Genomic DNA, 16,923 nt, shown 5'->3' with positions numbered 1-16,923 from the left:
ATTTGTGTCACAGATATGAATGAAATCATGGTTGTTGTGGATGGAGAACATGATATTCAAAACATGTTTTTGGAAATGTTTTGATCAAAAGTTTTCAGACCTCAGATGTAGAGCTTGAGGTCAGAATTCTCCTATTGTATCCAGGGAGAACATAGGATGAATGGGAAGGAGCTGATGAATATAATTAAGTGAATCTCCAGACAGCAGAAGTTTTAAAATATACACATAGGTGTAAATACGTACGTGTTATGTTTGTCTGCATAAAAAACAGGTTTCACAGCTGCTCCAGGCTAGATCCTAGCAGACATGAAGACGCTGTATGCTTTCACTGTTGCATTTTGGTTCCTGAAGTTTTCTCTCATCTTGTGCAGTTTGACTGAACCCAGTTGCTTTTGGAGGATAAAGAATAGTGAAGATAATGATGGAGATTTGCAAAATGACTGTGGTTTTATCCTTTGTACATTCGAGGGACCTATTGAAGAAAATTTTTATAATAAACTTCTTAATTACATTAATTTTAGGTAAGTCATTAACATTCTCTCTTTCAATGTCATGAATTTGAAATACATAGCTCTGACAAAAATTGTCAGAATCAGTTGTGTTTTTCTCCCTGTAACTTTAGGAATCACTGAAAATTAATTATAACATCGATCACTATTTTAATACTTTCAAATATGTCACAGTTTAGCTGAGCTTTACTACACTGTGTTCTATTCACAAAGCTGGAAATGAAATATCTGTTGACTCTTTGTGGATAACATATGGTGAAATATGTGTTCTCATTTGCCTTGAATTTGCATTTCCGACTTTGGGCAAAATTTCAGTGCGATGAGACTGCACCACTGCCTATCCTCCAATGTCTGTCAGTGATCCCTTTCTGCGTGTGCATCAAAGGCCCCTATAAAAAGCTTATCTTATTTTGGTCTCTAAAGTTGTGCATAAATTCATATACTGAAATATGTAAGTGTGCAAGGGAGGGAGGTCTACTATACTTGATTTCACGTATGATTATTGCATACACACTTGTGAATATACATATATTTTGCTTTATAAAATACTCTTTAAATGAGCCCCTCCTGTCATTCTGGAGTTGTCACTGAATATGGAAAAAGCCTGCCAGGCTTCATACTATTTTATCAGAATATTTTTTGGTCTAATCATGCAAGTACCCAGTGACATATTAAACTTATTGACAGTATGAGATTGATGTTTACTCTTTCTTTTACTTTTTGTATAAATGTAACAATTGAGAAAATCTAGGAGGATAAATGTACTTCTTATAGTACAAACTTAATGCAATTGAAATTTCATGTTTCGAACACCTCCTTTAATCATCACTATGCTTGGTTTTAGAATACCAGCAAGAAAATACGAGTTTTTTCTGGTTATGTTTTTTGCTACTGATGAGATCAACAAGAATCCTTATCTTTTATCCAACATGTCTTTGCTATTTTCCATCATTGTTGGCATGTGTGAAGATACATTAGGAAATGTGGATGAAGCATATTCACAATCAAGTAAAGGTTTGGAATTTCCTAATTTCATCTGTGGAATGAAGAAAACTTGTGATGTACAGCTTACAGGACCATTATGGAAAATATCCTTAAAACTGGCAATTAAATCCAAAGGTCCAAAGGTAAGAATGTGAGATACTGTATGAATTAACAACGTTTAAACTAGCTTTACATGTGCCTACAAGAAAACTTGGGCTCCATGCATTTCTTAGTATACTGTTGCACAAACACACACACACACACACACACACACACACACACACATATATGTACATATATATATGTATATATATATATATATATATATATATATATATAAATTACTGGTCTAACAGGCAAAACTGAATACTCAGACTTGTCGAGAATAGTCTAGAATATAATAGGAAAATATAGAATACTTGTAGTATAATCATTCTATCCTTAAACTGAGTTATGAATGGTAAGTAACATTACTTGTAAATGACTCCAAACATCCTAACAATCATATTCCTCATGGGGATATTTAGTCCTCTCTTAAACACTCTTCAGATCTTCTTTGGACCATTTAACCCTAACCTGAGTGACCGTGACCAGTTCCCCTATGTCCATCAGGTGGCATCCAAGGACACGTGTTTGTCCCATGGCATGACATCCTTGATGCTTCATTTTAAACGGACTTGGATAGGACTGGCCATTACAGATGGTGACCAAGGTATTCAGTTTCTCTCAGACTTGAGGGAAGAAATGCAAAGGCATGCGGTCTGTTTAGCTTTTGTGAATATGATCCCAGAAACCATGCAGCTATACATGGCAAGGGTTAAGATTTATGACCAACAACTTATGACATCTACAGCAAAAGTTGTTATCATTTATGGTGAAATGAACTCTACTCTAGAAGTCAGCTTTAGGAGATGGGGAAACTTAGGTGTGCAGAGAATCTGGATCACAACCTCGCAAAGGGATGTTATCACAGATATAAAAGATTTCAGCCTTGATTTCTTCCACGGGACTGTCACTTTTGCACACTGCCACAGAGAAACTGCTGAACTCAGAAATTTTATGCGAACAATAAACCCGTCTAAGTATCCAGTAGACATTTCGCAGTCTATGCTGGGGTGGAATCATTTTAACTGTTCAATCTCGAAGAACAATAGCAAAATGGATTCTTTTATTTTCAACAACCCATTGGGATGGTTAGCACAGCACACATTTGACATGGTCCTGAGCGAAGAAGGTTACAATTTGTATAATGCTGTGTATGCTGTGGCCCACACCTACCATGAACTCATTTTACAACAAGGAGAGACTCAGAAACTGGCAAAAGCCAAAGGAGTATTCACTGACTGTCAGCAGGTAAAGCTTCATATATTTCACTACACTTAGATATATCAATGTGATCTTTCATGCGCCTGAGAAGCTCACATACATTTTAGAGATTATTCTATTAGTCTAAAGATCTCTACACTGCAAAACTCTCAAATAAATCTTTTACATGTACATATATCATGCACAGTGATAACTTTTAACAGGAGACAATATAGTTTTATGAATATCAGTGAATTTTGTGAAAATGTGTTTCAACATTTTGCCACATGAGTTCAAATTAAAATAGGAGCCAAGAGGAAAAAATCTTAAGTGTTGACAAGGATAGAAAATTTTTCTCAAGAATACTTTTCCAAGAATCAGTACATGTGCTTTGATTAATAGTTATTCATTTAAATTAATAATTATTTATAAAATCACAAATGATTAAGATTATACATTTTATTAAGTTTATGTTTATTTCATATATGTATACAGTACATATATAAAATACCTACTACCATTCTTTATTTCCACAGCTTCCAGAATTTTAGACTTCTACTTAATTCTTACATATGTGGCTTCAGTTCTTAAATACTATTTTGACAAACATGCACACACACACACAAACACACACACACACAAACAGACACCATGTTACTTGTTTTCTGGTAATTATTTTTTCTAGCATGTTTTACAATCAAACATTAATATGAAGTATATTAATTTTTAGTGATTCAGTAGGTATAATGTATTTTACTACATGTGATTACTTTCATACACCTGTCTTGTTGGAAAGACATTAAAAAATATAGTACATTCTCAGGCTGGAGAGATGGCTCAGCGGTTAAGAGCACCCGACTGCTCTTCCAGAGCAGAGTTCCATTCCCAGCAACCACATGGTGGCTCACAACCATCTGTAAAGAGATCCGATGTCCTCTTCTGGTGTATCTGAAGACAGCTACAGTGTGTACTTACATATAATAAATAAATAAAAATCTTTAAAAAAATATAGTACATTCTCAATTTAGCATTTCCTACATTGTTATGCATATGTAATCATCTAATGATGCATCTCATTTAGGTGGCTTCCTTGGTGAAAACCAGGGTATTTACTAATCCTGTTGGAGAACTGGTAAACATGAATCACAGGGAAAATCAGTGTGTAGAATATGACATTTTCATCATTTGGAATTTTAAACAAGGCCTTGGATAAAAAGTCAAAATAGGAAGCTATTTTCCTTATTTCACACAGAGTCAACAACTTCATATATCTGAAGACTTGGAATGGGCCACAGGAGGAACATTGGAGGTATGCCACAAGTGTTATTTTTTTCAATATACATAAATTTAAAACATGAGGCCCTGAAATAATAACCATGAAATGAAGACCAAATGCTTCTTTTAATTTATATATTTTTAATATTAATTATATTTTATTACATTTTAAATGTTATCCCCATTCCCAGATTCTCCTCCTCTGCAAAAGATTGCCGTTTCTGTAATCAGTGGGAGGGATCTTGTGGAAGTTGGATGCCCTAGCATAGGGGAATGTTAGAGTAGCGATGCCAAAGTGGGAAGGTTGGTGGGGAAGCTCCCACATAAAAGCAGAGGGAGGGGGAATGGGGTGGAGATTCAAGGTTTTCTTTTAAACTTAGGAAAAGTTCATTAATTGTATGAGAGTCTTACATAACATACTTTGTTCTTCTTCATTTGAACAGCTCTTTCTTGGTGTATCCTCTCCATACAACTCACTGGTCTAATTTTTTTTACTTATAAATCTTGAGATAGAAACTGATGCCACATAAGCCTTCCCTTCTGATCAATAAGTTTAAGAAGAAAAATTTTAAATTGCTATAACTGACATGCTACATATATAATATTAAATGATATAGTAAATATTGTGTAAATTTCAGTGCACTGGAAGGTAATATATAATAATAAATTAACAGGGGAATATTTATAGCCAAGTCAGATAATGTCACATATACCAATCTATGGGTCATTGTACATATTATATATACATGAACTGCACTGACGCACACGTTTGTCTGTGTGTGTGTGTGTGTGTGTGTGTGTGTGTGTGTGTATTACCTCAGGTCCCCTCCTCCATCTGTAGTGTGACATGTACTGCTGGATTCCAGGAAATCCATCGGAAAGGAACAGCAGACTGCTGCTTTGATTGTGTCCAGTGCCCAGAAAATGAGGTTTCCAACGATACAGGTACATGCTTGCATGAAGGAGAAAATTGTTGAATAACAATATCTTCTATTTCAAAACTAGAAATATGATATGGCCTAGATGGAAACTGAAGACCTAAAATCTCCGTGTATCAGAATTCAATGATTGAATAATGTCAACATCTTTTGCACTCAAGGAAATAAACTGTAATTTCTTCTACAAACAACTCATGTCTCTCACAGTATAGTGGCTACTGATTTTATATTATGCAGAAAATGTTTACAGTAACATACATGTGTAACACTTTTAAAAACAATAATTTTAACCATAATCTTTGCAGATGTTTATTCTTCTTTGATCCTTTGTACAAAGAATCTTGACTACATTATCAGTCCACAGTCTTTCCCTCTATGACACAGCTTAGTGCCTGACAAACACCAGATGCTCAGGATAACAGTTGTTCTTTAATGAAATATATGTTAATACCTTACATGCCTTAAAGGATTAAGAGTTTCTTCTAAAAGTTTGAACAAGGGTGAATATTTCAAGAATGCAGCAACAGATGGGACAGTGCTTATCACGAATCACTGTCTACCTAAGCAAAGAAGGATGAATGTCAATATCCATAACCTTCACGCCATAACCTTCAATATCCATAACCTTGGAATGTGTACTTGGGAAAAAAGAGATTATACAACAAGAGGGATATGCACAGATCTATGAGGCATACTTCTTCAAGAAGTACAATATTCCCTTATGTGAATGGTTTTTGCATAAGGAATTATATGCTCTGGTGACTATGTATAGGTATAGACACAGTGCACAACTCTCAAAGCAAACAAAGTATATAGTGTCTTTCATGCAATGGCATCAACAACTATATCTGCACATTACCTTTGTCTGTTTGTAGTAAATTTATGATTTGAGGAATAAAATAACCTGAGAATATAAATATTATTTATCACATTTTTCTTTCTTCTTGGTTTAATAAGTTTTTTTTGTTCCATTCCCTGTGATGATGATTTTTTCCATCTCAAAGCATAGGTGAATAGAAAGCAATCTTAAGTTAATGGTCGCTAGAGCAATAAGAAATGTAATAGATGCTAAATATCAAACTATTTATTTACATATCCTCTGAATAATACAAATAAGAAATTAACTACAGAAATATGATATTTTATAAGGGTTTATGGTTGTTTGCCAGCAGATATGGAACAGTGTGTGAGATGTCCAGATGATTCATATGTCAACTTAGAGCAAACACAGTGCCTCCAAATAACTGTGTCATTTCTGGCTTATGAAGATCCACTGGGCATGGCGCTTGGTTGCATGGCCCTGTCCTTCTCAGCCATCACAATTCTAGTCCTAGTCACTTTTGTGAAGTACAAGGACACTCCCATTGTGAAAGCTAATAACCACATTCTCAGCTACATCCTGCTCATCTCTTTAGCCTTCTGTTTTCTCTGCTCATTGCTCTTCATTGGACATCCCAACCAGGCCACCTGCATCCTGCAGCAGACCACATTTGGAGTATTTTTCACAGTGGTTATTTCTACCGTGTTGGCCAAAACCATAACTGTGGTTACAGCTTTCAAGCTCACTACTCCAGGGAGAAAGATAAGAAGGATGATGATAAAAGGGGCAATTAACTTTCTCATTCCCATTTGTACTCTAATCCAACTTGTTCTCTGTGGAATCTGGTTGGTGACATCTCCTCCCTTTATTGACAGATATACAATCAGAACATGGGAAGGTCATCATTATTTGCAACAAAGGCTCAATCATTGCCTTCTACTTTGTCCTGGGATATTTGGGCTCCTTGGGTCTGGGGAGTTTCACTGTGGTTTTCTTGGCAAGGAACCTTCCTGACAGATTCAATGAAGCCAAGTTCCTTACATTCAGTATGTTGGTGTTCTACAGTGTATGGATCACCTTCCTCCCTGTCTACCACAGCACGAGGGGGAAGGTTATGATAATTGTAGAGGTTTTCTCTATCTTGGCTTCTAGTGCAGGGTTACTAGGGTGTATCTTTGTCCCAAAATGTTATGTTCTTTTAGTTTGACCAGATTTAAATTTTCTAAAGAAATAAAAAGATAAATTGCTTTATCAAAAGTTTGATACTTTCAAAATATTAGATGATACTCAACTTATCTGTTTTACCTTGTCTTAACAAAGGTATTCCTTAATCATAAAAAAAAGTTTAAGCAGTATACCTACAGATAGTATATACACCGCAGAGCGGTATTGATTAAAATAATACCAAATAGTAAGTTTTGGTGGCAAATGGGCTCTCACAAATATAAACATATTGAGAACAGGAAACCTCAAATGAGGAATAACTACCATCACTTTGACTTGTGGGTATGTGTTTAAGGAATGTTCTTAATTAAGGATTAGTATACGGTGACCCTGTTTCCTCTGGGCAATGCCAACTCTAAGCAAGTTGTTCTGGGAGTTATAAGGAAGAAGTCCGTAGACAGGATGGACATAAAACCAGTAATCAGCATTATTCCATGGACTCTTGTTGAGTCTTTGCATCCATGTTCTTATCTTGGCATTATTCAATTATGTGTGGCCAAGAGACAGAGGGAAATAACAATTGTCTCGTACATTCCTTTTAACTATGGTGTTTTGTTACAGCAACAGAAACTAAGACATCAGCAAAGTGATAATTTGCCTTATATGGGAAGAGGAATATCTTAGATCATGGATGCAATAAAAGGCATTGATTTGAAAAGAGAAATAAGATTGAATCATAGTAGAGTGTGGATTACAGTTACATCATTGAATGTTCTTGATGGATATCCCAGAGCCCTGACATACTGGAATGGCTTTATAATGTACTATGGAAATATTCAGAATATCCAATAACATACTAAGAAGAGTACAGTATATGAAAAGTACTGTGGGGTTCAGATTATGTCTGCTCTATAAGGCTGGTGAATGTTATATGAAAACAGCATTTCATTATGAAATGTGTTTCTTTCAGTGAGAAAAAACAGTAATGAAAATAATGTAAAGCACAATAACTTGATCACAATTAGGTCAGCAAAATCGAGGAACAAATAAATCACTTTAGATGAAGAATCTCATTTCACATTTTATCAAAATAGGAGTAACAAAATATTATTCACTTTAATATTACATACACAAAGAAGTAAATGAAAACACATACTCATTGCTATTTGCCAACATTATTTGGTGAAATACAGTGTCATTTTTCACAAAATATTGCTTCTTCCTTTATTTTTCACTCTGATTTGATAGTTTATTTTTGAGACTGTAATTTAATTGCTTTTTTCTTTATATTTCCTGATTCCAACAAATCACATGTATCTCTCCCTGCACTGCTGAAATGCACATGGGCTCTTATATCAATCAATATTAGTGAATGCATATATGTATTTTATATACACACATATTTTGAAATATAAGATGTAGATTCCATCAAATTTGCAAACATTTATATTCTGATGACTCATTAATTGGTACTACATGGAAAAATCTTTGTTCCTTTCCTTTGCAATTACAAACACTCCCATGCACTTTTCTGTTAATGATTCTGTTATACTTTTCTGTTAATTTTTATTTAAGGTAAAATTTTTTTTAAGCTTACTACTTTCCACACTGGCATACAGAGTGTAATGATTCTTCATTGGATTGTATTTTTTGAGATATATCCCCAAAGCTTTTTGTTTTACCTTTGGTCCTTTCAGAATATTTGTGTTCACAGCCAACATCCTCATCCTTTGAGTTTCAAGATCTTTTCCTTTAACTTTTGCTCTTTTCCCTGTCCCTTGGATGAGGGAAAAACTTTTAAGAGGATACATCCATCTTTATTCCCTTCCCCTTTCCTCTAGTAGCATGTAATATAATATCTAGCAACTTCAGTTCTAGTCTTTAGAGGTAACGCTTCTAGCTGAAGACTAACACAACTGCTACAATACAGATATAAAACATGTAGTCCCCATTTTCTGCCCACTGTCACACGTCCCTGGCTGTGAAGTAAGTTTGTTAGTCTGATGCAAAACCATGTTAAATAATTTCTTGGGGAATTGTACTTAATCAGTGAGCATATTGTCACCAAATTCAACTTTTGCTGAACATTCACACGGGATTCAAGTATTTTCAAATCATTTGCACATTTTTTTAAAGATCTATCCAAATGTCTCTTCCTCAGATGTCTTTTCCACCAAGTTCTTTTTTTTTCATTGAATTTAATTTAACTTTTTACCTTTTTATTTCTTCTTTATGAATTTCACATCATGTGTCCACACAGGTTCCTTTGAGAAAGCATACACAAAATATTGTGTTGGTTAATTTTTTCACCTTGATACAAATTAGCGTCACTTGAGAGGAGGGAATGTAAACAGGATTTTAAGGTATTTCTTTGATCAATGATCAATGCAGCACGAAACAACCAAATGTGAGTAATTCTCCCCATAGTCCATCAGCCCTGGACAGTATAGAAAAGCAGGCTGAGCAAGCCAGGAAATTTATTCCGCCACAGTACAATTTAGTTCCTGCTTAATTTTTCCCCACATCAGACTATAAGTAGGAAGCCAAATGAACCCTAAAATTCCCCAAATTGCTTTGGCTAGTGTTTTAGCACAGTGACAGAAATTGACTTCAAACTTGCTGCCAAATTTGACTCGTATTAAGTACTGAGTCTTAAGCACAAAATAATATGATTGAAGTGTTTTCTTAAGTAGTTTCTTTTTAATTGAAGCCTAATGATCAATGGAGGCATGGCAGTACTTGATCAAAATTCTCTCAATTGGAAGAATGAGGCAAGGATGGGTTATGAGAAACAAAGTCAAAATCGAGCTGAGTGATGCTAGATCCCTTTAGTAATTGTGAGCATCTGTACGTTTAATATGAATAGAAATATTTTCAAATGTTTTTTTTTTTTTGGATTGGGGAGATAGTTTGGTAATGAAGGGAATTGTGTGCACGGGCTCACAAGATTCTATTAGTACACCTCTTAGTTATCATTTCCCACTTTTATCCTCATGCACCCATGGATATATGAGTCTCTCTCCAGCACATATAAATGATTTAAAATTATAGGGAAAACAAAACAAATAAAAAGACAACCAAAAGTCTATGAATAAGTTCTCTGATTTACTTGTTTTTTCTCCAAAGTGAAGTTCTACTATTCAAATTTAGGCTCAAACTCAAGAACTCACACTAATGTTGAACATTCAATTTTTCTGCCCAAGCATCCCTAAGGGATTCTGACCTGAAACTGCACACTACACAGGTGTACTTCCTAATGTGAACAAACAATACCACGTATAATTCCCTTAAGAAGAAAAAAAGCAGCAGCCACAACTACATAAGTGTTCTCTAGGAAGCTGGATGGAGTTGCTGCCAAATGCCTGTATTCTCTGTAAGAACAAGGCATATGGGAGGCCTGTAAGTTCATCAAAAGAAAATCTTCTGATAAATAGTTAACATGTGACTAACATGAGAGATTAGAGAATATCTTACAAGTAAAAACAAAGATTCTCTCAGCTTTGAAAGCTTCATTTTCCTATAGTCAATATTGATTAGAAAGTTTGGTGGTTCCTGGAATCTTCTCGAACCAACACCATCACTTGTTCCACCAGTCATGGGCCCTTGTATTCGAATTAAAATAAAAAAAGAGACAACAATAGAGATAGAAAATCTAGGGAAGAGATGAAGAGTCATAGACACAAGCAATACCCAAAGAATACTAGAGATTGAAGAGTAAATTTCAGGGTCAAAAGATTCCGTAGAATACATTGAAACAAAAATCAAAGACAATGTGAAACACAAAAGGCTCTTAACCCAAAACATCCAGTAAATCTGAGGTACAACGACAGGATCAAACCTAAGGATAGTAAGTGTAGAAGAGAGGGAAGATTATCAGTAAATATATTCAGCAAAATTATGGAAGAAAACTTCCAGAACCTAAAGTAAGAAATGGCCCATAAATATTAAAAGAATTATACAGAACTCCAAATAGATTGGAGAAGAAAAGAAAGTCCTCCTCTGACATAATATTCAAAACACCAAATACACAAAACAAAGAACAAATATTGAAAGCAGGAAGAGAAAACGGTCAAGGAAAATATAAAGGCAGAGCTATCAGAATGGCACCGGACTTCGTACCAGAAAAATGAAAGCTGGTAGATCCTGTGCAGATATGACAAAAAACCCTGAGAGAAAACAAATGCCAAATCAGTCTACTTTATTCAGCAAAACTCTCAAATACCATAGATGGAGAAACAAAGATATTGCATGACAAAACAAAATTTACACAATACCGTTCTACAAAGGATAGTAGATGGAATACTCCAAAACAAGGTGAGAAAATGCACCCAAAACTTCAGGAAAGTAATTTAGACTACCCCTAAAGAAGATAGCCACACAAACAAAACTCCAGCTCTAACAACAAAAATACTGGGAAACAACAATCATTGCTCCCTAATATCTCTCAACATTAATGGACTCAATTCCCCAATGAAAAGACATAGACTAACAACAGAATAGATACGTAAAGAGGCCCCAACATTTTGCTGAATACAGGAAACACTTCTCGGTGGGAAAGACAGACGCTACTTCAGAGTGGAAGGATGGAAAACAATTTTCCAATCAAATGGTTAAACAAAGAAGCTTCACTATTCATTCTAACATCAAATAATATTAACTATCAACCAAAAGATATCAATAAAAATTAGGAAGGACACTTCATATTCATCAAAGGAAAAATCCACCACCATGAACTCTCAATCCTCAATATCTATGCTCTAAATGCAAGGGTACCTATATTCATAAAAGAAACCTTACTAAAGATGAAAGAACACATTGCATCTCACAGGATAATAGTAAGAGATTTCCACGCCACACTCTCATAAATGGACAAATCATGGAAAAAGAAACAAAACAGACACCTAGAGAAACTAACAAAAGTCATGTGCCAAATGGATTTAACAAATATTTATAGAACATTTCATCCTAACACAAAATCACACACACACACACACACCCACAAACACACACACACACAAACACACACACACAAACACACACACACACACAAACACACACACACATTCTTCTTAGGACCTCGTGGTAGCTTCTCCAAAATTCACCATATAGTCAGTCACAAAACAGGCCTCAACAGATACAAGAAGATTGAAATAATCCCATGCATCTTCTCAGATCACCAGAGACTAAGGTTGGGCTTCAATAACAACAATAATTACAGAAAGCCCACACATACATGGAAGTTGAACAACATGTTGCTCAATGATAACTTGCTCAGGGAAGAAATAATGAGAGGAATTAAAGATTTTTTAGAGTTTAATCAAAAATGAAGGCACAAAATTATGGGACACAATCAAAGTAGTGCTAAGTTGAAATCTCAAAGCTCTGAGTGCCTCCAAAAAAGAATCTGGAGAGAGCATATATATAGCAATTGGACAGCACACCTAAAATCTCTAGAGCAGAACAAAAGCAAATACAGTAGAAGGCAGGAAATAATCAAACTCAGGGCTGAAATCAACCAAATAGAAACAAAAAGGACCATACAAAGAATCAACAAAACCAGGATCTGGTTCTTTGAAAAATCAACAAGATAGATAAACCCTTGGGCAGAGTAATCAGAGGCCACAGAGAGTGCAACCAAAGTAACAAAATCAGAAATAAAAAAGGAGACATAACCACAGATTCTGAGGAAATTCAAAAAATCATCAGATCCTACTACTAAATCCTATATTCAACAAAATTGGAAAATCTGGAGGAAATGGACAACTTTCTAGACAAATACAAGGTACCAAAGTTAAATCAGGATAATTTAACCTGTATAAACAATCCCATAACTCCTAAAGAAATAGAAGCTGTTACTAAAAGTCTCTCAATGAAAAAAGCCCAAGATCAGATGGGTTTAGTGCAGAATAGTAAAAGACCTTCATAGAACCCTAACAGCAATACTGTCTAAACTATTCCAGAAAACAGACACAGAAACAGAAGGAACACTACCCAAATCCTTCTATTATGATTATACATAAACCATATAAAAATCGCAATAAAGAAAGACAGCTTCCAAGAACAAATCCCTTATTAATATTGAGGAGAAAATACTCTACAAAGTTCTCACAAACTGAATCCAAGAACACATCAAAACAACCCTTATGGCATGATCCAGTATCTTCATCTCAGTAGTGCAAGGATAGCTAAATATATAAAAACCTACACAAGAAATACATTATATGGAAAAACTCAAAGAATAAAACCATGTGATCATCTCATCAAATGCTGAGAGCATTTGACAATATTCTTCACCACAGCATGTTCAAAGTCTAGGAAAGAACTGCAATTCAAGGCCTATAAGTAAACATAGTAAAAGCAATATACAGCAAACCTGCAGCCAACATTAAAATAAATGGAGAGCGACTTGAAGCAATCCCACTAAAATCAAGAAATGGGTAAGGCTACACAATCTCTCCCTACAAATTCAATATATTCCTTGATTCCTAGCCAGAGCAATCAGACCACAAAAGGGGGTCTAAGGGATAGAAATTGGAAATGAAGAATCAAAATATCACTATTTTCAGATCATATGATAGTATAATTAAATGATCTGAAAAGTTCAACCAGAGAACTACTAAGAACAGCAAAGTGGCTTGAAATAAAATTAACTCAAACAAATCAGTAGCCTTCCTCTATCAAAGGATAAAGAGTCTGACAAATAAATTAGAAAAATGACACCTTTCTCAGTAGTCACAGATAGTGTAAAAACCACAGTGTGACTCTAAACAAGCCATCAAAGAATCTGTATTACAATAATTTCAAGTGTCTCAAAGAAGGAAATTGAAGAAGGTCTCAAAAAATGTAAAGATCGAACCTTGCTGATCCCCACCCACAGCTGATTGCTCCCAAACCCCGTGGGAGAGAGAGCTCACTACCCGGACAGGTGGGCACTCATGAGAGTGCAGAGCAGAAGAGACCACCAATACTGCCCACCCCTGCCCACATCCCTGGTCCAAGAAGAAACTGTATACGGCCTCTGGGAACCATAAGATAGGGGCACTGGAGGTGCACGTCCCCTGTGCTGCAGTCACTGCCAGGACCTTAAGGAACCGGATCAACAGTTTTCTGCATCCTACTCCCGTGGGAGGGAGAGCTAAACCTTCAGAGAGCCAGACAGGCCTGGGAAACCAGAAGAGACTACACTCTGCCCACATTTCTGACATCAGAGGAAAACACCTAATGCCATCTGGAACCATGGTGCACGGGGGCTGCCAAAAAAGGTGGATTAGGCCCTCCTGGTTGTCGCCATCACAGAGACCTCAAAAGCAACACCCCACGAGCAAACGTGAGCCATGGGATCACAGGTAAGACCAACTTTTGTGCTCCAAGCGACCTGCCTGGTGGACTCAGGACACAGGCCCACAGGAACAGCTGAAGACCAGTAGACAGGAAAGACTACACACCCGAAAGCAGAACACTCTGTTCCCATAACTGGCTTAAAGAAAACAGGAAAACAGGTCTACAGCACTCCTGACACACAGGCCTATAGGACAGTCTAGCCACTGTCAGAAATAGAAAACAAAGTAACACTAGAGATAATCTGATGGCAAGAGGCAAGCGCAGGAACCCAAGCTCCAGAAACCAAGACTGCATGGCATCATCGGACCCCAATTCTGCCACCAAAGCAAAAGCAAACACTGAATATCCAAACAACAGAAAAGCAAGATCTAGGGGGTTGGGGATTTAGCTCAGTGGTAGAGCGCTTGCCTAGCAAACGCAAGGCCCTGGGTTCGGTCCCCAGCTCCGAAAAAAAAAAAAAAAGAAAAGCAAGATCTAGATCTAAAATCATATTTGATCATGATGCTGGAGGACTTCAAGAAAGACATAAAGAACTCCTTTAGAGAAACGCAGGAAAACATAAATAAACAAGTAGAAACCCATAGAGAGGAATCACAAAATCCCTGAAAGAATTCCAGGAAAACACAATCAAACAGTTGAAGGAATTAAAAATGGAAATAGAAGCAATGAAGAAAGAACACAGGGAAACAACCCTGGATATAGAAAAACAAAGAAAGAGACAAGGAGCTGTAGTTACAAGCATCACCAACAGAATACAAGAGATAGAAGAGAGAATCTCAGGAGCAGAAGATTCCATAGAAATCATCGACTCAACTGTCAAAGACAATGGAAAACAGAAAAAGCTACTGGTCAAAAATATACAGGAAATCCAGGACTCAATGAGAAGATCAAACCTAAGGATAATAGGTATAGAAGAGAGTGAAGACTCCCAGCTCAAAGAACTAGTAAATATCTTCAACAAAATCATAGAAGAAAACTCCCCTAACTTAAAGAAAGAGATGCCAATAAACTTACAAGAAGCCTACAGAACTCCAAATAGATTGGACTAGAAAAGAAACTCCTCCCGTCATAATAGTCAAACCACCAAATGCACAAAATAAGGAAAGAATATTAAAAGCAGTGAGGGAAAACGGTCAAGTAACATATAAAGGCAGACCTATCAGACTTCTCACCTGAGACTATGAAAGCCAGAACATCCTGAACAGATGTCTTACAGACCCTAAGAGAACACAAATGCCAGCCCAGGTTACTGTATCCTGCAAAACTCTCAATTAACATACATGGAGAAACCAAGATATTCCATGACAAAACCAAATTTGCACAATATCTTTCTACAAATCCAGCGATACAAAGGATAATAAATGGTAAAGCCCAACATAAGGAGGCAAGCTACACCCTAGAAGAAGCAAGAAACTAATCATCTTGGCAACAGAACAAAGAGAGGATAAGCACACAAACATAACCTCAATCCAAATATGAATATAACAGGAAGCAATAATCACTACTCCTTAATATCTCTCAACATCAATGGTCTCAACTCCCCAATAAAAAGACATAGGTTAACAAACTGGATACGCAATGAGGACCCTGCATTCTGCTGCCTACAGGAAACATACCTCAGAGACAAAGACAGACACTACCTCAGAGTGAAAGGCTGGAAAACAACTTTCCAAGCAAATGGTCAGAAGAAGCAAGCTGGAGTAGCCATTCTAATACCAAATAAAATCAATTTTCAACTAAAAGTCATTATAAAAGATAAGGAAGGATGCTTCATATTCATCAAAGGAAAAATCCACCAAGATGAACTCTCAATCCTAAATATCTATGCTCCAAATACAAGGGCACCTACATACATAAAAGAAACCTTACTAAATCTCAAAACACACATTGCACCTCACACAATAATAGTAGGAGACTGCAACACTCATCAATGGACACTCCCACTCTCATCAATGTACAGGTCCTGGAAACAGAAATTAAACAAGACGTAGACAGACTAAGAGAAGTCATGAATCAAATGGACTTAACAGATATTTATAGAACATTCTATCCTAAAGCAAAAGGATATACATTCTTCTCAGCACCTCATAGTACTTTCTCCAAAATTGACCATATAATTGGTCATAAAACAGGCCTCAACAGATACAAAAATATAGAAATAATACCATGCTTGCTATCAGACCACCACGGGCTAAAGCTGGTCTTCAATAACAATAAGGGAAGAATGCCCACATATACATGGAAATTGAACAATGCTCTACTCAATGATAGCCTGGTCAAGGAAGAAATAAAGAAAGAAACTAAAGACTTCTTAGAATTTAACGAAAATGAAGGTACAACATACCCAAACTTATGGGACACAATGAAAGCTGTGCTAAGAGGAAAACTCAGAGCTCTGAGTGCCTGCAGAAAGAAACAGGAAAGAGCATATGTCAGCAGCTTGACAGCACACGTAAAAGCTCTAGAACAAAAAGAAGCAAATACACCCAGGAGGAGTAGAAGGCAGGAAATAATCAAACTCAGAGCTGAAATCAACCAAGTAGAAACAAAAAGGACCATAGAAAGAATCAACAGAACCAAAAGTTGG

General features: G+C 36.1%; 1 protein-coding gene across 2 annotated transcripts; it reads left to right on the top strand.

The window, feature by feature from the left end:
* LOC134486342 (vomeronasal type-2 receptor 116-like) lies at nucleotides 202-6,201 on the top strand. Of its 2 annotated transcripts, none has more exons than XM_063285232.1 (4): nucleotides 202-521; nucleotides 1,354-1,636; nucleotides 2,043-2,846; nucleotides 6,184-6,201. In XM_063285232.1, exons 1-4 carry the CDS (start codon nucleotides 307-309, stop codon nucleotides 6,199-6,201), a joined length of 1,320 nt encoding a protein of 439 aa, XP_063141302.1. In that variant the 5' UTR covers nucleotides 202-306. The 2 variants fall into 2 exon arrangements, with proteins under 2 accessions (XP_063141302.1, XP_063141301.1); XM_063285231.1 differs by having other exon boundaries at nucleotides 6,181-6,201.

The sequence above is a fragment of the Rattus norvegicus genome, chromosome 3 (genome assembly GCF_036323735.1).
Source record: "Rattus norvegicus strain BN/NHsdMcwi chromosome 3, GRCr8, whole genome shotgun sequence".
NCBI classification, from domain to species: Eukaryota; Metazoa; Chordata; class Mammalia; order Rodentia; family Muridae; genus Rattus; species Rattus norvegicus.
The sequence above is the reverse complement of the archived record's forward strand: the minus strand, read 5'-3'. Positions and strand labels throughout refer to the sequence as shown.

Excerpts from the sequence above, each read along its gene's own strand:
- LOC134486342 (XM_063285231.1), top strand. The coding sequence starts at position 307 with ATGAAGACGCTGTATGCTTTCACTGTTGCATTTTGGTTCCTGAAGTTT. Across the intron at positions 1,637-2,042 it reads TTAAATCCAAAGGTCCAAAG|ATCTTCTTTGGACCATTTAA; the intron begins GTAAGAATGTGA and ends AACACTCTTCAG. Across the intron at positions 2,847-6,180 it reads TATTCACTGACTGTCAGCAG|CAGATATGGAACAGTGTGTG; the intron begins GTAAAGCTTCAT and ends GTTGTTTGCCAG.